We start from the raw sequence: 22891 nt of genomic DNA, 5'->3' as shown, positions 1-22891 counted from the left end.
GTGGATTCACTTGAGGTCAGGAGTTCGAGACCAGCCTGGCCAACATGGTGAAAGCCAGTCTGTATTAAAATACAAAAAATTAGCTGGGCATGGTGGCAGGTGCCTGTAATCCCAGCTGCTCAGGAAGCTGAGGCAGGAGAATTGCTTGGAGAAAAAAAAAAAAGTCAGATGTGGTGGCTTACACCTGTAATCTCAGTACTTTGGGAGGAGGAGGCGGGAGAATGGCTTGAAGCCAGGAGTTCAAGAACAGCCTGGGCAACATAGTGAGACTCAGTCCCTGCAAAAAATAAAAAAATTAGACAGGTTGGTTAGTGTGTGCCTGTGGCTGAGCTATGTGGGAGGCTGAGGTGGGAGGATTGTTTGAGCCCAGGAGTTGGAGGCTGTAGTGAGCCATGATTGTGTCACTGCACTCCATTCTGGGTGACAGAGGGAGATGCTATCTCAAAACAAACAAAAATTGCTGGGCTGGGCACGGTGGCTCATGCCTGTAATCCCAGCACTTTGGGAGGCGGAGATGGGCAGACTGCTGGAGCCCAGGAATTGAAGACCATTCAAGACCAGCCTAGGCAACATGGCAAAACCCCGTCTCTACAAAAAATACAAAAACTAGCCAGGTGTGGTGGTGTGTACTTGTAGACTCAGCTATTAGGGAGGCTGAGGTGGGAGGATGGCTTGAGCCCAAGAGGCAGAGGTTGCAGTGAGCTGAGATTGCGCCACTGCACTCCAGTCTGGATGACAGGCAGAGCCAGACTCTGTCTCAAGAAAAAAAAAAAAAATTGCTAAATGAATGAATGAATGAATGAATAAAAACAGTCTACCAACTGTCATGTGCCATCATGGGGTATTTAATTGTTATTTTCAGCTTAGCCTCAGAGAAACTCAAGACTCATTTTGGGACATTTGAAATCAATGTTATGTAGTTTAATGAGCCATCTGTATTAAACAAGTATAATACTTGACTGGCTTCCATTGTAAGGGGTTCAATCCTGCAGTGTTGCCAGCTTTAGAATATCTTCAAAACATCTATAAAAATATGGGCCAACCACTGCAGCTTTGATTGAAATCAAACTCCCACTATACTTGAATTCTTGGAACCTTTAGATAACTGCCGAAAAGGAGACCATGATAAGAGTCTGCAGAGGAACCCACCTCAATGAGGTTTCTCTAAGGAGCCCCAAACACTCTGCCAGACTTGATTAGGCAGCTGATGAGGTTTTTGAATCACTCGTGTTTATTGTGAAAGCTACCACAAAGTAGGCAGACTCTACCTCTACCCTCAACAACTGAAATTGCTTTATTAGAGACTGAAGTTTCTCTATTCCTTTTCCCTCCTGTTAGTGAAAATCTCCTTTTGGCTGGGATTGCTAAACCTGGATCATGTAGGCTGCTTGTAGCTAGCTATCTTTCCTGGCTGGCTGGAGAAGACCCATCTGTATGTAGTGGGAGAGGGTGAGGGCAAGACAGCAAAGGAGAATCAAGACACAGAGAGAGAGAAAGCTGAGGATGTCACTTGAACCTCTTCATCCAGACATACTGAAAACTAGTTTCACCTCTGGTCTTGCCACTTACACGGAGTAATATATTTCATTTTTTGCTTAAGGTAGTTAAACTGGGTTTCTGTCACTGACAATCAAAAACACCCTAATACAAATTGTTATTTTAGCCTTCTTCAGAATCCTGATCATCAATGGACTATTAAGATTCAATAAATTTGGAAACATTCTGAGAATAAAATATTATTCAATTATTGAAAGTAATAAATTCAAGTTCATGTAGGTCCAGTATAAGATTCACCAAATATAAAAAGTGGTTAATTATTGGTGGTAAGATTACAAATGATTTAATTTAATGTGCCTGTTTACTTGTCTGTTTTAAAAATTTCTTGCAAAAATTTATATTAGTATGGTATTTTTAAAAATATGGGCATTTTACCCTTAGTTTCAATGTGTATTTTCGTTTTTCTCCCTCTCAGTTCTGTTTTGGTACAGTAAATTGATAAAGATATACAATAAAGAAGAGGAAGGTTGGGTGTAGTGGCTCACACTTGCAGTCCCAGCTACTCAGGAGGCTGAGATGGGAGGATCACTTGAGCCTGGGAGGTGGAGGCTGCAGTGAGCTGTGATCTTGCATTCCAGCCTGGGCAACAGAATGAGACCCTGTCTCAAAAAAAAAAAAAAAGAAGAAAAAAAGAAATATAGAGTAAGCCATGTTCTAATTACCATATTTTGACAAAGTTGATGGGAGACAATATAAAAGAGGTACACACGTCTGTTCTCGGGAAAAATGAGAGTTTCCTGTTCTCAAGGAAATTAGTGTTAGTAAACCATCAGGTAGAGTTTCAGTGGAATTTTTAGGATGATAGGATAATTTGAGACACTTAGTGTTTTATATAGCTGAACCATTTGGGAAATTTTAGGAGAGATACTCGTGATACATTTTTTGATTTCCCTTGGTTCCTCAGACCAAAAGTCTAACCAAATATTCCAGTTCCCATGATTTATTATTTTTTTTTTTTGCACTTAAGTGAAACAGAACATTAACCAGGATTTAAACCCTTCCTGGAGTTACTTCCAGGGCTATTAAAATAATAGTTCATATATGATGTCTTGAAAAGTCACACAATTGTCACACAATTTAATATTTTATTTATTTATTTATTGAAATGGAGTCTTGCTGTGTCACCTAGGCTGGAGGGCAGTGGCACGATCTTCGCTCACTGCAACCTCCACCTCCTGGGTTCAAGCGATTCTCTTGCCTCAGCCTCCCTAGTAGCTGGGATTACAGGTGTGTGCCACCACGCCTGGCTAATTTTTGTATTTTTAGTAGAGATGGGGTTTCACCATGTTGGCCAGGCTGGTCTTGAACTCCTGATTTCAAGTGATCTGCCTGTCTTGGCCTCCTGAAGTGCTGGGATTACAGGTGTGAGCCACCGTGCCCAGACTTATTTTGTTTTTTATTTTTATTTTTTGAGACAGGGTCCTGCTCTGTTGCCCAGGCTGGAGTACAATGGTGCAATGATAGCTCACAGCAGCCTCGACCTTCTGGGCTCAAGCAATCCTCCTTCCTCAGCCTCCTGAGTAGCTGGGACTACAGATGGATGTCACCACACTTGGCAAATTTTTTGTATGTGTTATAGAGATGGGGTTTCACCATGTTGCCTAGGCTGGTTTCGATCTCCTGGGCTCAAGTGATCATCCACCTTGGTTTGCCAAAGTACAACATTTTATTTTTTCTTGCTTAGCTGAAAGTACTAAAGGGAGGAATACCATGGTCAGAGGAAGCTACCCTGGCTTCAATCTCCCCTACTGGTCTTCTGCTCTGAGTTACCTGTTTGGAGTCGGTTACCCTACTGTATATAACCTATTTATACTAACACCTCTAATGTATGCCTCCTGATAGCTTTCTTCAGAAATTAAAAAAATAACCAATTTATATGTCCTCCTTTGCCCCTGCAACTGACCAACTTATTTCCCATCCTCATATTTTCAGAAAAAGGAGGAAAATTACCACTTTAAACTGCAATGACACATTTCTTTAATCACAACTGGAAAACTTTGGAAAGAAATATATTTCGGAGAAGGGAAAGAAATGCACATTTCATATTCGTTTTTTCTTCCCCCTGGTAGAACTAGCTATATACAAATAAGATCTTAATTTGTCTAGTGTTTATTCTGTTATAGTTTATTTCTCAGCTGAATCTACCCTCTGTATTAGGAGTTCATTGTTGAAATGCTTATGCAATAATATAAGACTGCTTGGCATGTCACCTGTACTGCAGCCTAAACACTGTAGAAATGTTTGCAAATTAATTCTCTTTGCATTCCTGAATTATTTGAATCTTCAAAGCCACAGATGGAGAACAGGAGATTGAGTTCTGGAGTGAAACACTGTATCCTTTAGATTAAAGTGAAGAGACAGAAAGGAGGGGGACTTAATTACTGTGTATACACTATGTAGCAGATTCAAGAGTCCAGAGCATGCTGTTACCCAGATATGCTAAATGGCCACATCCTATCCTCTCAGACTACAGTGGTTCTGAGCATGGGTTTTGGGTCATGCCTCCGGGTTCACTTCCTGGTTTTGTTACTTGTAAGCTCTGGGGCAAGTTTCTTCACTTTCTTAGCTTCATTTTCCTCAGTTATAAAATCAAGGTCATTCCTGATAGTTCCTACCTTACACAACTGTGGTGATTGCATAAAATAACTCACATCAGCTGGGCGCCATGGCGCACGCCTGTAATCCCAACACTTTGGGAGGCCGAGGTAGGTGGATCACCTGAGGTCAGGAGTTTGAGACCAGCCTGGCCAACATGGCAAAACCCTGTCTCTACTAAAAAAACAAAAATTAGCTGGGCATGGTGGTGTACTCCTGCAATCCCAGCTACTCGGGAGGTTGAGGCGTGAGAATCACTTAAACCCAGGAGGCCGAGGTTGCAGTGTGCCGAGATGGCACCACTGCACTCCAGCCTGGATGACAGAGCGAGAGTTTGTCTCAAAACAAACAAACAAACAAACAAACAAAAACCAAACAAAAAAAACCCCCAACTTACATCACTATGCTGACATACACAGTAAGCTTGAAAGTTAGGTATTTTATAGCACTATTTCTCCCATCAGAATGTATTGCCAAATTCATAGCTAAAGTGAGACAAGTCAGAATACTAGGATCTTAGATCTATTCAGGAAAAATCTACTTCACAATGACATAACTATAAGCTCTTTTCATTGAAAGTAATGGCAAAAGCTGCAATTACTCTTGCACCAACCTAATATAAATATCCCTGTTTTGGCAACCAAATCTAAACTGACTTTGGATCAAAGGTCACATATTACACAATTTCATGTCATACTTCATCCATTTATTCAACAATTTCATGTCACACTTCATCAATTCACTCAACAACTGTGTATGGTGCACACTCCACACAAGGCATGGTTCATGGTTTTTGGTATTGAGGTTTCAAAGGTTGGATAGGAGAGAGATGATCTCTGCCTTGAAGTTCTCCAGTCTGGGACACAGGAACTAGACCACGTGAAACACCAGCCGGGAAGATGCAGAGGGAGCATCCTGGAAACTGGCAGCCTTGGCTACTTTGAAGGTTCAAATTATTTTTCCTTTTCCTGAATTAGAATAATGTATATTCTCTCCATATTGCCCTCTGTGCCCACAGGTACTACTTCTTCTTTTGGGGCTTTTCCACATCTAAAACCTGACGTATGCTAAATTCCAAGTTCTTTCCTTTCTCAGCTGCTGTGGTGACACCTGGAATCCTGGCAAGAGGGGGATGTTGTTGCATTGGGAGGAATCACAAAATGCCTGGTCTTGTCCAGCCCTTGGACTCCCCCAGGCAGAGGTGAGAGTTGAGTGGAGAGGTAGGGGACTCCTAATTCAAGATTGGTTGCGGGTATTCTTAGCAAACAATTACACTTTACTAGAATATGAAGTGGCAAAGTGGGGAAACACACAAGGTTAAGCTTACTAAGCTTACTAATGATTTGCAGGGGAATCTGTGACTCTCCACTAACATGGAAAGTAAAAATGTACATTTTTGTGGCAAGAGTCATTTGACAAATATTTTAGCATTTGCTAGTACCAGGCACCATTCTAGGAACTGGGAATAATATATCAGTAAACCAAACTGTCAAAGTGTCCTGACCTCCTTGAGTTTTTATTTTACACAGAGATGTGGATCACAGGTTTATTTGACAAAAAGGTCTGGGACCCAAACAATGCTTTGGAATCAAGATACTAAACCTATGGTGCTTAGCGTTGTGTACCAACAACACATAAGGGGAACCTTAAAAGTTCAAATGACTTAGCCCTTCCTTGCCATTCTGATTGGCTGGATCTGTGCTTGCGTTTGATAATTTATGTTTTGAAGTGCTGTTCATATTGACCTAGATTGCTTCTGAAAAAAAGCTGGAGACAAAGTTCCTCTCACCAAGCAAAGCCATGGAAAATTGGTCACCTCCTTTTTTCAGAAACACAACAATGCAATGGGATTTTCAGTTCTGGATATCCCAAGAGAGAAGCATCAACATCCCTCCTTATTTTTATTAGCTTAGAATAGCACCCTACAAACAATGCTTTAAAAGGATGTTTAAACGTATGCCTAAACCAGGTATGGTGGCTCACATCTATAACCCCAGCACTTTGGGAAGCTGAGTCAGGAGGTTGGCTTGAGCCCAGGAGTTTGAGACCAGCCTGGGCAATCAACATAGGGAGACCCCCCCCATGTCTACAAAAAATCAAAAAAATAAAAAACTAGCTGGGCATGGCGGCGTGTGTCTATAATTCCAGATACTCAGGAGGCTGAGGTGGTAGGATTGCTTGAGTCCAGAAGTTCGAGGTTACAATCAGCTAGTCGAGCTACTGCACTCCAGCTTGGGGACAAAGCAAGACCACGTTTCTAAAAACACCACCACCACCACCACCACCATCAAAAAACAAACACACAAAGTATGCCCATATTTTCTAAGTTCTAGAAAGGAGAGGATAAATTATCATACTTCCTAACTTGAATCCCCAAATGATTTCTTAATTTTCTTCCCAAATAATAATACTACTATTAAGAATATAATGAGTTTTTACTATTTGCCACTTTATAAGTGTTTTTCCACGTAATACTTCCAAGAACCCTGTGAGGTCTTGTTCTACTTATTTGATCAGCGAGAAACGGAGGCGCGGAGGTCACCAAGCTTGCTCAAAGTCACACAAGGGTGGACCCCTGAGCCTACCTCTCAACCTCGACTGCTGTGTCCATCCTTTCTTCATCGTTTCAACGTACCCCCCCCCCCCCCCCCATTTCTTGGAATCTCTCCTGTGACCAAAGATGAACAAAAGTTATACATCACTAAAGAGGAAAACAAATTGCTGGGGAGACTACCCAGCAGCCTGATTTGAGGAGTATTTGGGAAGGGCAGCCTTCCTGTGGTACGGGAGTCTTTCTGTCCGCCACCTCGCCGGGACAGAAGTCACTCTATCCGCACCCCGGGCGACCTCCGGAGGCCGCAGCTACCCCCGGGCTGCGAATTCCGAGTTCTCTCACGCCCCCGCGGGCGCCAGGACGCAGGGCATGTCCGCGCCCGGCGGGGATCCTTATCTCCTGGCCCCGGAGTAGGTACGCAGGCTTCCCGGCCTTGTCGGGAACTTGAGGCCGGGGCAGATGATTGACTGGGTCCAGCAGTCTCTGCTGGAAAAGCAGTTGAAAAGCTAGAGGGATCTCTTTTTTGGTTGAAGACCTGAACCCACACTAGCCCCATGGCTTCTCTCTCTTGCCTGTAGTTTCCCGTGTCCTAAAAAGTTGGTCCCAAAGTTTAAGGATGCGGGTGTGTGTAAGAGCGCGTGTGACCCGCACAGGGATCCCAGTTGGGGGACCGCAAGATCCCACCGTCCCCCTCCCCCGGGTCGCAGAGACCCTGGCAGACCCCGCGCCAGGACCCGAACCCGCGAGTGCAGGGCAGGCAGGGAGGCGGCGAGCGCCCCGGGGAGGGTCTCGGGGGTTTCAGTGGGACCTGCGGCGAGGCGGGCGGCGAACCAGCCGGGCTGGGTGACCGACAGCCTGGCCAGCCACTGGCCGAGGGCGGTTAGGAGGCTTAGGGCCGGCGCGAGTGCGTGCGCGTGTGCGTGAGTGTGAGCGCCAGGGTGAGTGTGGCAGTCTCCCCAACCCCCACCTGTTTGAAATGGTTTTCAAATGCCAAAGCCAGATTGCCCGGGTTTCAAAAGTTGCAAACAGTTGGAGTAAAACACGTGTGCGGCCCTCCAGCCCCAAAGGAATCCGCGGAGTCCAGGGCACTGTAAGAAAAGGAGAGAGGAGAGGGGTTCAGGAAGGGTGGGGGGGAGTTGCCTTCTCCCGGCCGGTCGGTTTTAGGACCCATCGGGAAGCACGTTGGAATCTCTCCCTTCGGGGAGGAGGGGAGGGGTGGGCCGGCCGGCTGGCGGTCGCGGGGCGCATGCGCGCGCGTCTCCTGTCGCCGGCCGCTGCGCTCCGCGGCGCGGAATAGAATGAACTGTAACAAAACAAGCCGAGCCTTTGTATCTGCTTAAAGGGGCCGCGAGCACTTACCTCCCGCCCTGCTCCCCGCCGCCCCGCCACCGCGTCTTCAGGGCTCCCGGCAACTGGCTGGAAGGGCTTCCCTCACCCTCAGTAACAGCCCGCCAGCGAGGAGAGGCGAGGCGGGCGGGAGGCAAAGAGGAGGCACCGCATTTGTAAAAGGCAAGAGAGAAAGGAAGGAAGGAAAAAAATAACCCGAGCGGCGCAGAGTGGACTCTGGTCCGGGAGAGCACGGGCGGGCGCCGGAACGTGGACCCAGAGGCACCAGAATGCAAACAAAGCTCGCGGGCGCCTGTGCGGGGCTCGCGGAGAAGCCCAGAAAGTTTGTTTTATGATGGCTTGAGTGCGCGAGCGTGTGCAGGGGAGCGAGGCTGCCAAGTTTCTCTCTCCTGTTTTGTGATTTGGGGAGAGATGTTTCTCCCATGAACCAGCGGAGGCTTGGGGGCTCGTGCTGTGGGGGGCACCTGTCTCTCGTTTTATTCTATTTTTTTGGAGGAGGGGTGTAACTCATCATGTCCAAAGTGATCCAGAAGAAGAACCACTGGACTAGCAGGGTTCACGAATGCACCGTGAAGCGGGGACCCCAGGGCGAGCTGGGGCTGACGGTGCTGGGAGGCGCGGAGCACGGGGAGTTTCCGTACGTCGGAGCGGTGGCGGCGGTCGAGGCAGCGGGGCTTCCCGGCGGCGGCGAGGGCCCGAGGCTGGGCGAAGGGGAGCTGCTTCTGGAGGTGCAGGGGGTCCGGGTGTCCGGCTTGCCCCGCTATGACGTGCTGGGGGTCATCGACAGCTGCAAGGAGGCCGTCACCTTCAAGGCGGTCAGACAAGGTAAGGCGGGGCGCGCCTTTGGGGGGCGCCCCGAGAAAAGGAGGGTGGTCTGTGGGCTGCCCCTCATTCTCGATTTCCCGCTTCCCTCCTCGGAGCGCAGTGAAGAGAAGTTGAGGCCGTGCGCCCTGTGGTGGCGGTGAAATACACAAAGTTGTTGTGAGGTTGTGGGTTGTTTGCCCACCTGCGTTTCGAAGAGGGGGCTGGGTTTGCGCAAGGTAGCGGGGGGACGTTTCCCAGGCCTGGCTGGCCAACCTGTTATCTCCGCCACTAAGTGCAGCGCAGTCTCGCCTGCACCCGAGGGAGAGTTGGGGAACTGAGTCAGGGGCATGGTGGACGCTGTCCTGGCTCCTTGGGGGAGGGATGCAGCTGGCGTTCTTTGGCCACGAGTCAGTTTCCATACCTGCTGAGTGGGTATACAGAAAGAGAGGGTCTGTAGTTTATTGGACCTCCCCCATCAGAAAATCTGCTTCACCCCGCGACCCCTCCAGGTGAGCTAGGACACCACTGCCTGGCGGTTCCTGAGCCCGCCGCCAGAAGAGCCTGCATTCACCCCTCAGCCGGATGACGCATGTGTCTCCACCGTGTGGCCCAGCCATAGACTTGGGAGGGGGAGAGGGGGAAGGGGTGCTTGCTTTTAGCTCGAATCGGGTCCAAGTTTACCCTCCCACCACCACCATCATCGTCATTATTGATGATGAAAATGAAGCTACTATTCATTGTTGGTTTACTACATGCCCGGCTCTGTGTAAAATACTTTACTTGCAGTATCTCACTCCGATTCACAACAGTTCTAAGAACGAGTTGTTCTTATTTATATACCCCAAATTAGAGATAAGGAAACTGGGATTGATATTGGTTAAGTGACTTGCTCAAGGTCACACAGTTGCCAAAAGCGAGGGTTTGAGCCCTTGCTGCAGAGCCTTAAGTATGGAGGAGGAAGAAGTGGGGGGATGACCCTACGGCACTGGAGGGGCTGATTCCTGAGGAGGGAGTGGAAGCAAATTCCTCTCTCAGAAATCTGTAGAGGCCTTTTAAAAGATGCATTTGGTGGCTGCTGGTGATGTAGGTCCATGACATCTCACTTTGGTACAGACAAGGGGCTGTCCTCATGTCAGCCCAATGGAGACCAACTGAGGCCCTTAAAGGGCTCCCTTGTGCAAGCAAGTGCCATGACGCAGGTTCTCCCCAGTGAAAGCACCGAAGGAAGTGGTGAAGTTGAACGTGGTGAAAAGTTCCCATGTGTTTCCATAAGGACAGGCAGCAGCTGGAGGAATGTGTCAAAGGAAGGGCTGGGCCTAGCTGGTCCTCTCTTGGAAACAGGCGTGCTCCAGATGAAATGGAGGAGGGGGCGGGGGACTCGCCTGGCCTTTTAGCAGCTTTGGGAGCTGAGGAGCTGACACTTAGCTATGGAAAGCTCCTTGTATTTATGACTTCATTCTCCACCGGGATACCTCCTCCAAGAAGCCCTCCAGAATCCTGCTAGGATGAACAAATTCTTCCTCCTTTGGGCTCCTTTAATGTCTACTTTGTGGTTTCTTTACTTACTCTGAACTCTGAGTTAGGTCCTCATTTCCATACAAGGTAGTGAGCTCATTAAAGGGAGAGATTGTGCCTCATTCCTGGCATACCTCTCCAGGTTTTGCTTGAGGTTCAAAACCTTTCCTGGCCTGACAATGCGTCTTCCTCACACTGGCTTTCCTGTGGGTATTACATAAGCCAACACGTGGAAAGTGCACCCAACAGTGCCTGTACATAGTAAGTGCTCCATAAAGATTAGCTATTTATGTTTGAATTGATTTTAGCAGCTATTTATTTCTGAAACTGGTTTTTAGTGTCAGGAACCTGGATAATTATGACTTGATAGGGCTGTAGAGAAAATACTGTGTGAAGGCATAGGATGGGAGCAGCTGCAGGTCTCAGTTCAGGACCATTTTGGAGAAAGGGTGGAGGAAGGACAGGCAAGGGTACCTGCCAAACTAGTGGGATGCCTCGCAGTGTCTAACGGGTCCTGAATAGGGGCTGGCTTGCAGTGTTTGCAGCGTGCAAAATGCTGCATGGGCTTGTGTCTCTTCCTTCCACTAGTTGCCAAATTTCTGGGAGGCGATGTCCCAGGGCTCATGGAGTTTAGGAAGGCTTGGTGAGATAATCAAGTGGGTTTGGAAACAGACACCTCTGAGTTCAAAGGAAACTGTAGTGTCTCCAGGTGTTAGCTCTCTTCACCCCTTGTGCACAGATTGTTCACAGCAGGGGCGAGTGTGTGTGTATGTTTGTGTGTGTGTGTGTTTATGTATGTATGTATGGATGTATGTGAATCTACTTGTAATGGGATAGAAATATGATACTGATTGGGAAACCTGAATGGCCTGGAATTCATTGCAATCTGAAAGTGACTATTTCATGTAATAATTACACAGGCACAGTTGGATCTTCTGACGTCTTCATTACCAGTAATGATGGCCCTAGAAACCATTTCACCAGTTTTCTGCTCCCTCTTCCATGTTGAGAATATGATTTAGATTGTATGACAGAATTGCTCTTAATGTGTCTTCATTACTGTGCCTTTTAAAGTCATATCAAGCAGGCTCATACTTGGTATATGGTAAAGAAAAATACTACTTTTGTGTTGTTTGCATCCCAAGTTAGCCACTTCCAGGGACACAGGTCACTCTGGATACTGTCTACATGGTGGGAGAAAATTCTGTTTCTACTTCATGGCAGTTCTCTGGAAAGATACATGGACCAAAACTGTCTGTGGCAGGACTGGATTGTGCAGGAATCAAACTCAGTGAATCTGCCAGGTTGGACTTGGTTCATTTTAAATGGAGAAGACAGTCCTTTGTCCGGTTGGAGTTGGTTCGTTTTAAATGGAGAAGACAGTACTTTGTCATAAAATGCCTTTACAAAGTTATATATAATTATGTGTATTCAGGTATCATTTACCTATAGTAAAATGCATATCTTAGATATGTAATTTGATGAGTTTTAATCGATGTATGCACTCATGTTAATCACTCAAATGAAGATAGAGAACATTTTCATCACCCCAGAAATTTTTCTCATGTTCCTGTCCAGTTAATTCCCCCCTCCCCCTGCACCATAGATCTACCATAGAATAGTTTTGTCTTAAACTTCATAAAAATGAACTAATGCAGTATGTACTCTTTTGTGTTTGGCTTTTGTTACTCAACAAAATATTTTGGAGATTTCGTTTTGTTGCATGTATACTTCATTTGGTTCTTTTTTTATTGTTTAGTAATATTCCATTGTATACACATACCAGTTTGTCCTTTTGCTTGTTTATGGACATTTGGAGTATTTACCATTTTTTACTATTATGAATAAAGCTGTTATTAATGTTTTAGTTGCTCTACATCTTTGGTAATCTTTGATTTTGTTTGTCTTTTGAATTTTAGCCGTCCTGGTATATGCTTCGGAAAAATGTAATTAAGGAAACTTTGATACAGAATATAAGATGTCGCTAGTATGTATTAAGATCTTGCCTTAGAATATAATAGGCGCTTGGCTAAGCTGATGCTTCGTGGGCATTCTCTTTTTCAGTCCTTACAATTGGACTCAAATGTTAGAAGCTGAGGTTCAGAGAATTTGGATAACTTTTCCAAGGGTCATACCACAGTGGCAGAAGTAGAGCTGCAATTCAGCTCTGTCTGATTCCAAAGCCTGTGCTCCCAATTCCTGGAACAGTAGGTCTCCAAGTGAGGTCCTCAGACCAGTGGCATTAGTATAACCTGGGAACTGGTTAGAAATCCAGATTCCTGGGCCCCACCTTAGTTCTACCAATTCAGAAGCTTTGCGGGGGATGGGGTTGGGGTTGGGGGATGGGGTAACAACCATGGGGTGTTTTAATAAACCCTCAAGGGATTCTGATGGGCTTATTAAGGGATTCAAGGGTTCAGTTTTAAGAACTACTGTACTAGGGTATAGACCAAAATTGAGAAGATGACATCAGATGAGACAGGTGACCTGGGTTCTAGAATAAGCTCTGCCAGGCACATTCTTGGAGCCTACATTTCTCTATGCCAAAAATAAGTGGGTGAGCCTCTTCAGGTTATTTGTGCTCGTGAAATCCTTTGTTTCCATGAATCACCCAGACTCCAAAGGTTTAAAATGGTATGATTGTAGTTTCCCAAAGTGGTGTATTACAGGTCATGCTTACAGATTTTTGCAGGTGAATTTTGTGGTTTTTCAGATTACCCAGGAACTGTAACTATCCCTCTACTTTTTGTGTATGTGTGGCAGTGTGGAGATAATAAAAGAGATACAATTTAAAAGCCAAACCAAACCACCACCAGACCCTTCCCCTCACTGTAATGAGGGAAATTGTGATCACATATGGTTGAATATAGTTCTTTGTGTGGTTTTTTGTTTTGGTATTGTTTTGATTCATTGGAATTTATGACAGTAACTCTCATTTTAAAACACAGGGCCTTGTCTTTCAGAGTTGTTTGGTTTCTCATGAATCTCTGGTCTTGCTTCTTTCTCCTCAGTGACCTCCTTCTGGTGTGCTGCAAAATGCTTAACAACCAGTGCTAGTAGTGGGTAGACCCTGATTTATAGCATAGCTGGAGTTGGGAAGAGACGCGTATACTTGCTGTTCCCAAGCCAATGTGAGCTGGCCCCCACACACCACTGAATGCATATAAGATAGTGCCCTTGAGGTGGCTCACCTGTAATCCCAGCACCTTGGGAGGCCGAGGTGGGTGGATCACTTGAGCTCAGGAATTTAAGACCAGCCTGGGCAACATGGTGAAGTCTCTACCAAAAAATACCTAAACTAGCTGGGCGTGGTGGCGAACTTCTGTAGTCCCATCTACTCGGGAGGCAGAGTGGGAGAATCGCTTGAGACCAGGAGGCAGAGGTTGCAGTGAGCCAAGATTGTACCACTGCACTCCAGCCTGGGTGACAGAGTGAGACCCCCATCTCACACACACACACACAAAAGATAGCTCCCTGAGTAAAGTGCCATTCCCTCACCCTGTTTGTTCCTTCATAGCCTTGACACAATCTCGTATTATCTTCTGTTTTTGTTGTTGTTGTTGTTGTTTTTTGTTTTTTTTTTTGAGATGGAGTTTCGCTCTGTTGCCTAGGCTGGAGTGCAGTGGTGCGATCTCGGCTCACTGCAACCTTTGCCTCCCGGGTTCAAGCAATTCTGATGCTTAGCCTCCAGAGTAGCTGGCATTATAGGCATGTACCACCATGCCTGGCTAATTTTTTGTATTTTAGTACAGGTGGGGTTTCGCCATGTTGCCCAGGCTGGTCTCTTGAGCTCAGGCAATCCGCCTGCCGCCTTGGCCTCCCGAAGTGCTAGGATTGTAGGCGTGAGCCACCGCAACGGGCCCTGTTTCTTCTTTATTGTCTGTTTCCCCTCCCATGAGAATAGAAGTTCCATGAAAACAAGAAGCTTGTCTCTCTTGTTCACTGCTGTATTTCTCAGTGTCTAAAAAAGACCCAGCAGGGCCGGGCGCGGTTGCTCATGCCTGTAATCCCAGCACTTTGGGAGGCCGAAGTGGGTGGATCACAAGGTCAGGAGTTCAAGACCAGCCTGGCCAAGATGGTGAAACCCTGTCTCTACTAAAAAAAACAAAAACAAAAACAAAAAAATTAGCCGGGCGTGGTGGTGGGCGCCTGTAATCCCAGCCACTAGGGAGGCTGAGGCAGAGAATTGCTTGAACCCGGGAGGTGGAGGTTGCAGTGAGCTGAGATCGCGCCACTGCACTCCAGCCTGGGTGACAGAGCGAGACTCATCTCAAAAAAAGACCCAGCAAATAATAGGTGCTCACTAAAATTGGTTGGATGCGTGAATGACTATTCCATTGTTTCGGAAGGTAAGTGCAACTAGGCCACTTGCAACATCTTTCCTCCCTTTATCTCGATTTGTCTTTTACTTCTTGTTTAGGATCCAGAGGTCTTCACTTTCTCATAATCAGATCTTCCAATTAGCTGGCTTTCTGTGTCTAATAATTTATACTGGGCTATAAATGACTGACAAGGATTAATGAATCCTATTCAAGTATTTCTGCCTGTTGAATCTAACTGAAGTTTAACAAGTAAGCCTCTAAATGTGAAATTTCAGATGTTCAGCAGGCAGGATCATGAGGATTTTTTTTGTTGATGTGGGACCTGTGTCCTCATCCCTAAAAATGATTCTTTCCCTCTGTTGTCTTGCAGCGTTGTCCCTGTGTACTTTTTTTTTTTTGGCTAATAGCAAATCAGATCTTTGCTACAGAACACAATCCTATTTTAGCCCTCTCGCTCTTAAATTGTACTTTTTATTTATGTCTTTTTTTTTTTAACTTAAACTTTCAAAAATCAACCTGTTTTTGTTCTTGGTGCCAAAAGACCACTCTTGGAAGGATATTTTTAGGTTACACTGTGGAACACTGTACAGGTTTTACAAAAAATGAAGCAAGGACATACAACGCAACTTGTCCATCGTTTCCAGTGGCCACCGCTTGTCATTGGCTGTGTTATTTAAAAATAGATTAACTTGACCTTCTGTGGCAATGGTATACAGTTGGCTCGCCGTGTTTCTTGGCATTCATTACCCAGCTGGTTTTAGATGGCAGAATTGATGATATCCACTAAGGGGAATTAAGTGGTTTATAAGAGAAAACATTCTGACATCTCCTTACCACAAGGGTTTACATGAAGGATGTTGCTTTGTAAACGAGGGTTATTTAATGCAAAGCACCACTCTCTGGTGTTAGTGGCCCTTTCCTTGAGTTTGTATATACAAGTAACAGGATATACCGATTTCGTATACACTGAGAATAAAGGCTGTCAAATTCGTTAAGGGCTGACGTTCACATCCTAAAAAAGTAGGTTACTGCATGCCTGCCTGTCTTTTTGCAGCTCATATGTGAGATCTGTAACCTTGAAAAATCCCTAGTACACACTGGTGCATTGCTAGACTTCTCCCCTATGGAGGTCGGCATCGATGTAGTATTTCTTATGAATTCATTTTGTTGTTTCAACAGATGTCAAGGTTGGTCCTATCATATTGACTCTGCTTTCTAGTTAAGTGTCCTATGGAGGGTCTCATGTGTTCTGGATGTCAACTTTTCCGAAGGCATGTAGCAAAATTAGAAAATGTAATTTGAGCAGTGTCTTTTATGATTAAATAGAAATCTTCTCTTTTTATGGCTCAGTAATTACCTAATGGAATAATCCATTATTAATCATTTCTGTAGTCTCTGTATCTGAGTGAAAGCCGAAGTCCTTATAGTGACTTCCAAGGCTGCCCGTGACCTGCCCTATGGATATTACTTCTCTTTCTCTGTCCTGCCTGCTAGTGCCCACCTAATCATCTTACAGGCTTGCTATCTCTTGAGCTTCAAGTCTTTCTGAAATGTCACCTGCCCAGTGAGGCCTCTTGTGAGCACATCATTGAAAACCGTAACTCCACTGCCACGTGTCATTCCCTGTTCCCCCTCTCAGCTTTATTTTACTCCATAGTATGTAGATCACTTCACCACAAGTAGATTTCTTATTTTACCTCTTTCTCTAGAATGTAAGCTCTGAGATGGCAGGAATGTTGTCTTGTTCTCCCACAGTATCCCCAGTAGCAAAAACAGTGCATGGTGCCTAGTACTTGCTTGGGTATTTGTTAAATGTTTACAGTCAAGTTTAGAACTAGAATAAATCTCTCCTGAGGTCAGTTACCTCTGAAAATGTGGATATATAGAAGTCCCTGAAAATTTAGGTGATTGATGATGGATCACATTAAAGTTGGTTAGAGTTTAACATTTACAGTCAATGGCTGGGGCTAAAATAGAGCTTAGCCGATTGATCCAGGAATATTCTTAAAGTCAGTGAACATTGCTGGCCTGCTTCAGTTGGTCTTAGTATTATGGGTTTACAAGTAAGAACATGTGGGTCCTTGGTTTCTTGTCAAGAAGGGGAGGGAAGAGTCCACTGGAGTCTCCTTGGAGTCAGAGATAAGGTCACATTTCCAATTTTAGGTTTCCCTGCATGGAAGAGGTCCTTGACTTTAAAATTAATTGAGTGTCCTGATTTTCAGAGGTTACTTTGATTTGGGAAATGACGGTAACAAGGGTTACCAGGTGGCTGATCCAAACAGGAGAGCTGAGGCTACTAGAGTCACCATGAGGATCTTGTCAAGTTAGGGATAGGTCTGTGCACAGCATCCCTTACTTAGCCAAGTCATTGGCCTCAGTCCACTTTCAGTCCTGTGTGCCCCCCACCAACATGAATCCCTAGAAGGCAACAGTTCTTCTGGCTGTGTGTGTAGACTTTTTCTGTTACCATCTCCAGTGTCATGAGGATGAGTTCCATAAGATAATTACATTCTCATGGCCAAGGTATCAACCCCACCATTACTGCGGACGGAGGCATTTGTGTGTCCGTTTAATGGGCCACAGTTATGCTTCTTACAATAAGGCTAATCTTTTACTCCGTTACGAGACAAGACTCGAGGCTCTCTTTATGGACAGGGGCATGATGGTGCAATTAAAAGGCGATCGTGCCCTGATTATAAGCCATGTTTCAAAATTACTGCTATATATAGTGTCGTCAGGACCGTAGTACTGCTCATAAAATGATCCACAAATAGCAATTTACTGATGTGTCATAGAGTCAGATTTTGGACCCAAGGTTGGCTTGGGTGAAGAGGCAGGCTTTACACTTTATGAGCTGGGTGTTCTGGGGCAAGATGCTGAGCCTCTTTGTGCCAGGTTTCCCCCTCGGAAAATGGGGATAATAATGATACCTACTCTCTAGGGTTGTTGGAAAAGTAGAAAGTAAACCACATGACACAGGGCTTGGCACATAGGGAGTGGTCAATAAATGTTGGCTTCTGTAATTGTTTGAATGCTCCCCATTTGAAAGCCCTTGGGAGAGAAGAAAGAATCTCTTGAGAGATGGAGATTGCAGTGTACAGTTCTCTGGAGAGTTTTTCAAGTCTAGAAAAAACACACTCTTTTTTCTGCTTGATTCAGATGCTGCCTTTTTGAAAGGCTGAGACTGGATTAGTTCAGACAAGTAGGAAGGAAGCCTCCGGACCTCACGGAGGTTTGAGTTGCCCGAGCTTCTCCCACGTTGTCCTCGGTGACGAATTGCTTTTAATGATTGTTCGCAGGTCGCAGGTTGTGGTAGTGTGGAGGGAGGGGGAGTTCTTGGGTGTTCAGGCAGGCTTTTACCATCAACGATGATTCTTGAGAATGGGACTCTGTGGTCCTCTCATCTTCCTGGTACCACGTCTGGGCTCCTACATCAGGAATGGCTGGGGGAGCAGTGGGGCTTAGTGGTCATAAGGGTTTGGAGTCAGACCGCCTGGGTTCAAATCCAGGCTCTCGCACTTCCCAGCTGAGAGACCAGGGACAGGTTAGCCTCCCAGAACACCAGTTCTCCCAGTTGAAAATGAGAATGTTATCTGTGTCATAAAGTGATTGTAAGGATTAAATGAGATAATGTACGTAAAACTTGTACTACCCTGCCTGGCTCTTAAGTGGTGCTCATTGAGGTATCTACCCTACTAGCAGCTGTGATCTTTTCTTTTCTTGATCTCAGCTCACTGCAACACCCACCTCCTGGGCTCAAGAGATCCTCTTACCTCAGCCTCCTGAGTGGCTGGGACTGCAGGCATGCACCCCCCACACCTGGCTATTTGTTTGTTTGTAGAGATGGGGTATCACTACATTGCTCAGGCTGGTCTCGAGCTCCTGGGCTCAAGCGATCTGCCTGCCTTGGCCTCCCAAAGTGCTGGGATTACAGGCATGAGCCTTCGTGCCTGGCCAGCTGTGATATTTTCAGCTGAGAAATGGAGGTATGTCAGTGAGTGCCTCTGAATCAGTGGTTCTCAGCTGGGGGCAAGTTTGCTCCCTAGGGGACATTTGGCAACGTCTGGAGCCATTTTTGGTTGTCACAATTAAGGAGAGGGTTGCTTCTGGCATCTAGAGAGTAGAGGCCCGGGACCCTGCTGAACACCCCACAATGTACACAGCAGCCCCTCAAGGGAGAATTATCCAGCCCAAAATGTCAGTAAGGCTGAGGTTGAGAAAGCCCCTCTACAGGCATGACTCCATGCTTGATACTGGGAATCTGAGTTAGGAGGGATATGCTAGTAATTATAACTATTATTTATTGTTCCTCTGATACATCACTTAAACCCAGGTTAAGGGTTTGCCTAGGTAGATAAGCTTATTCTCATTTCAGCTGTGAGAAAATTAGCTTGAGAAGTCAGGTTCTCCTGGTTCCCTGACTGCTGACCTAGGTGAGATTCAAACTCAGATCTACCTGATTCCAATAATCTTACTCTAGGTTTCCATGTTAGAAATGTCTTGACAGCAGGGGCATGGTGGTTCATGCTTGTAGTCCCAGCTACTAGGGAGGGAGGCTGTGGTGGGAGGATTGCTTGAGCCAAGGAGTCCGAGGCTGCAGTGAGCTATGATGGAACCACTGCACTCCACCCTGGGTGACAGAGAAAGACCCTCTCTTTTTTTTATTATTTATTTATTTATTTATTTATTTTTTTGAGACGGAGTCTCACTGTCACCCAGCCTGGAGTGCAGTGGTGCGATCTTGGCTCGCTGCAAGCTCCACCTCTGGGGTTCACGCCATTCTCCTGCCTCAGCCTCTCGAGTAGCTGAGACTACAGGCACCCGCCACCATGCCTGGCTATTTTTTGTATTTTTAGTAGAGATGGGGTTTCACCGTGTTAGCCAGGATGATCTCGATCTCCTGACCTTGTGATCCGCCCGCCTCGGCCTCCCAAAGTGCTGGGATTACAAGGGTGAGCCACCGCGCCCAGCCGATCCTCTCTTTTTTTAAGAAAAAGAAGAAAAAAAAAAAGAAAAAAGAAAGAAATGTGTCTACCCCATTAGCCTGAAGCCCTCATGTCAATGTAGAGACACCGGTCTTAGGCTGGCCCTTTTGCTGCCAGAGAGACAGTACAACATGCTTAGTGACCCCACGGAAGATAGTCCGATAAATAAAAAATGGTTTCCCAAAGTGTTTCCTGCCAAAAAACGGTGTGCTGCTATATATTTTCAAGCAATTCTGCTTAATTGCCGCCATCTCCTCTTCTCTCTCATCAGTCTCACCAACACTGTCCATTCTTTCCTCCCATGTGCCCTCTCTCTATCCTCCATGCACTTCATTATTTCAAAGAGTCACAATGGTGCCTTGTAACTATAGTTTTGCCCAACTGTCTCCCATACTAGATTATGTGTTTCTTGAAGGCAACATCCTTATTTTATGGATCTTTGTAGTCTCTGCCCTCCGTAGGTACTCCGGAATATCTGTTGAATTGAATTCTTTTTGAGGGTAATGAGTAGGCAAAATTAAAAAAAAAATTGTCTAAGATCTTGTTGGCTAGAAAATCCATGTCTTATTTTTAAGGCATATTAAATATACTTAGCCATATGTCTGACTTTTCCGTGATGATTTAAGATGGTTGTCTGCCAGTTGTTGTAGCATTTTGAACTATAGAGAAAAATATTGAATTAATTATGTTGAAGGTCTTAGAGGGCCTTTATTCTGGCCAGATGTGTGCATCTGCTTGCGCCTGTTGCTTATGTAATGTGGCCGTGGAAGGTACCACCTTGGCCTGGTTTAAATAGTATTTTACCACCTGGATTCTTGGCCAAGCGTTAGAATTTACATCTGATAGGGAGAGCATGTTCATTTCCTCCTCCATCTATCAGCCTGTTTAAGTCTGTGTGAGTTAGTTAAGAATTCAGAACTCAAGATCAAGTTGTTAAAAAAAAAAAGCTTTCTCCGGTGTTGCAGCATGTGTTTTTTTAACATTTTATTTTATAAAAAGCGTAGGCATCTAGATTTTGGTTTCTAATCTTTTAAAAACTTAAATAGTATCGTGACCTTATATGACTATCAATCACTATCTAAAATTGGTCTGTGATTCCACAGCTTATGTATTTTCCTGGTGAAATTTAAATTTTTTCTCATTTAAACAATGTATACAATACAGAAATATGTTAATATGGCAGAAAAATATGTCCGAATTGCTCGTAATCCCACCCCAGAGAAATACATGTGTTAACACTATTTTTATCCAGATGTACACATACACACACACAGACACACACACACACACACAAACAGAAACACAAACATATACTTTTGAAGATGGGGCTTTTTCTTATGAAAATAAGACTGTACAGTACATGCTGTTTGGGTGGGAGTTTTCTTCATGCCTAACAGCATATCATGGACTTTTTTTGTTTGTTTGTTTGTTTTTTTGTTTTTTTGTTTTTGAGACAGAGCCTTACTTCTCTGTCGCCTAGGCTGGAGTGTAGTGGCACGGTCTTGGCTCACCTGTATCTCCTGGGCTCAAGCGATCTTCCCATCCCAGCCTACTGACTAGCTGGGACCACAGGTGGGTGCCACCGTGCTCAAATAATTAACTTTTTTTTGGGTAGAGACAGGGTGTCACTCTCTTGCTCAGGCTGGTCTCAGAATCCTGGGCTCAAGCAGTCCACCCACCTTGGCCTCCCAAAGTGCTGGGATTACAGGCGTGGGCCACTGTGCCTGGCCAATCATGGACTTTAAAAAAATACTATATGTAGATCAAGTTGACTATTTCAGTGACTGCAAAATTTATTTTTGGTTACTTTATAATATAATAAGCTCTACTTTAAGGATGAACATTTAGAGTGTTTTCAGTTCTCTTTTATATAACATATTGATGACTACCCTCATACATACACTTTAGCGAACATCTTCAGATATTTTCTTTGGATAGCTATCTAGAAATAAAGCTGTTGGCTCACATGAATTATTTCTCTTTAAGACTTTTGGTATCCATCATCATTTTACCGCCCCCCCCAGAGAATATATTAACTAATATCCCTTCTGGCTGTATATTGAGCGTCCTGTAATTTTTCACTTATCTTACTTGTAAAGATAATACCTTCTACTGGAATTGTTTATTTATGGTGGTCTTCACAAGTCAGAAACTGAGTAGTAAGTTTTTCGTTTGTTTGTTTTGGAAACGGAGTCTCACTCTTGTTGCCCAGGCTGGAGTGCAATGATGCGATCTTGGCTCACTGCAACCTCCGCCTCCTGGGTTCAGGCAATTCTCCTGCTTCAGCCTCCCGAGTAGCTGGGATTACAGGCATGCACCACCACACCCAGCTAATTTTGTATTTTTATTAGAGACAGGGTTTCACCATGTTGGCCAGGCTGGTCTTGAACTCCCGACCTCAGGTGATCCGCCCACCTTGGCTTCCCAAAGTGCTGGGATTACAGGCGTGAGCCACTGCGCCCGGCTGGATACTGAGTAGTATTTTAAAGGACAATTAGGGAGTGGTGGGGACTAGGATTACCTGGAAGGGCTTATTCTGTTCAACGGGAAAAGCTGCCGTTCTCCTTTGGCCTCTTGCTGCCATGTAGGAACATTGGCCCAGTGTTTCTAGTGTAGATTTTTCAGGTTTTCAAGAGAACCCAGAAGCCTGTTCTTTTTTTTTTTTTTTTTAAATGAACTTTGCCAGTTTTAAAGCACTGGTTCAAAGTTTTCTTTTTTTTAAAAAAAGGGTGAACCAAACAAAACACATCTGGGAGCCATATTTGGTCCTCAGATGACAAGCTTGCAATGCCTTGTTTATATATTTGTCTCTCACTTGGTTTCTCTCATACTTCATCTCTCCAAAAGCAGTAATTGCATTACTCTTTCTGTATTCTCAGGGCCCAGGATACTGACCAACTCACAAAAAGGGTCAGGAAATGTGTGTTGAAATGAATAGTACATTTTGGAAGTGGTCTACTTTGGCATTATAGTCCATGTAGGTTTATTTGAGGCCCAGCTGGTGACAGCTTTCCAATTCAAGTTATGAAGAGCTGGGGAGAGAGTATATTTTGACAGCTGATCATAATTCTTGGAATATTTTGTCCCAGGGCCCTGGTCTGCCGGGTCTTAGAACTGGGTGCAAAGTCACATCTTGAAATTGATGTTCACATGAATTTGAGTTCTTAGTACAGGAATAGAATCTATTCTCTGCCCTGAAGTGATTTTATTGT

The 22891-nt window shown here is 45.0% G+C and overlaps 1 protein-coding gene across 33 annotated transcripts in view; it reads left to right on the top strand.

The window, feature by feature from the left end:
- Positions 1-7627: 7627 nt before the first annotated feature.
- MAGI1 (membrane associated guanylate kinase, WW and PDZ domain containing 1) overlaps positions 7628-22891 on the top strand; it is a 666590-nt gene continuing 651326 nt past the window's right edge. For 15 of the 33 annotated variants that reach the window (XM_055383919.2, XM_055383927.2, XM_055383923.2 and 12 more), the window contains exon 1: positions 7945-8878. In XM_055383919.2, the coding sequence (XP_055239894.2) occupies positions 8566-8878 (313 nt within the window). In that variant the 5' untranslated portion in view covers positions 7945-8565. Of the gene's footprint in view, positions 8879-22891 lie in introns of all 33 variants that reach the window. The other 18 variants (XM_055383931.2, XM_063703895.1, XM_019023923.4 and 15 more) reach the window with 2 other exon arrangements.

This window comes from Gorilla gorilla, chromosome 2, assembly GCF_029281585.2.
Source record: "Gorilla gorilla gorilla isolate KB3781 chromosome 2, NHGRI_mGorGor1-v2.1_pri, whole genome shotgun sequence".
Classification (NCBI taxonomy): domain Eukaryota; kingdom Metazoa; phylum Chordata; class Mammalia; order Primates; family Hominidae; genus Gorilla; species Gorilla gorilla.
The sequence above is the reverse complement of the archived record's forward strand: the minus strand, read 5'-3'. Positions and strand labels throughout refer to the sequence as shown.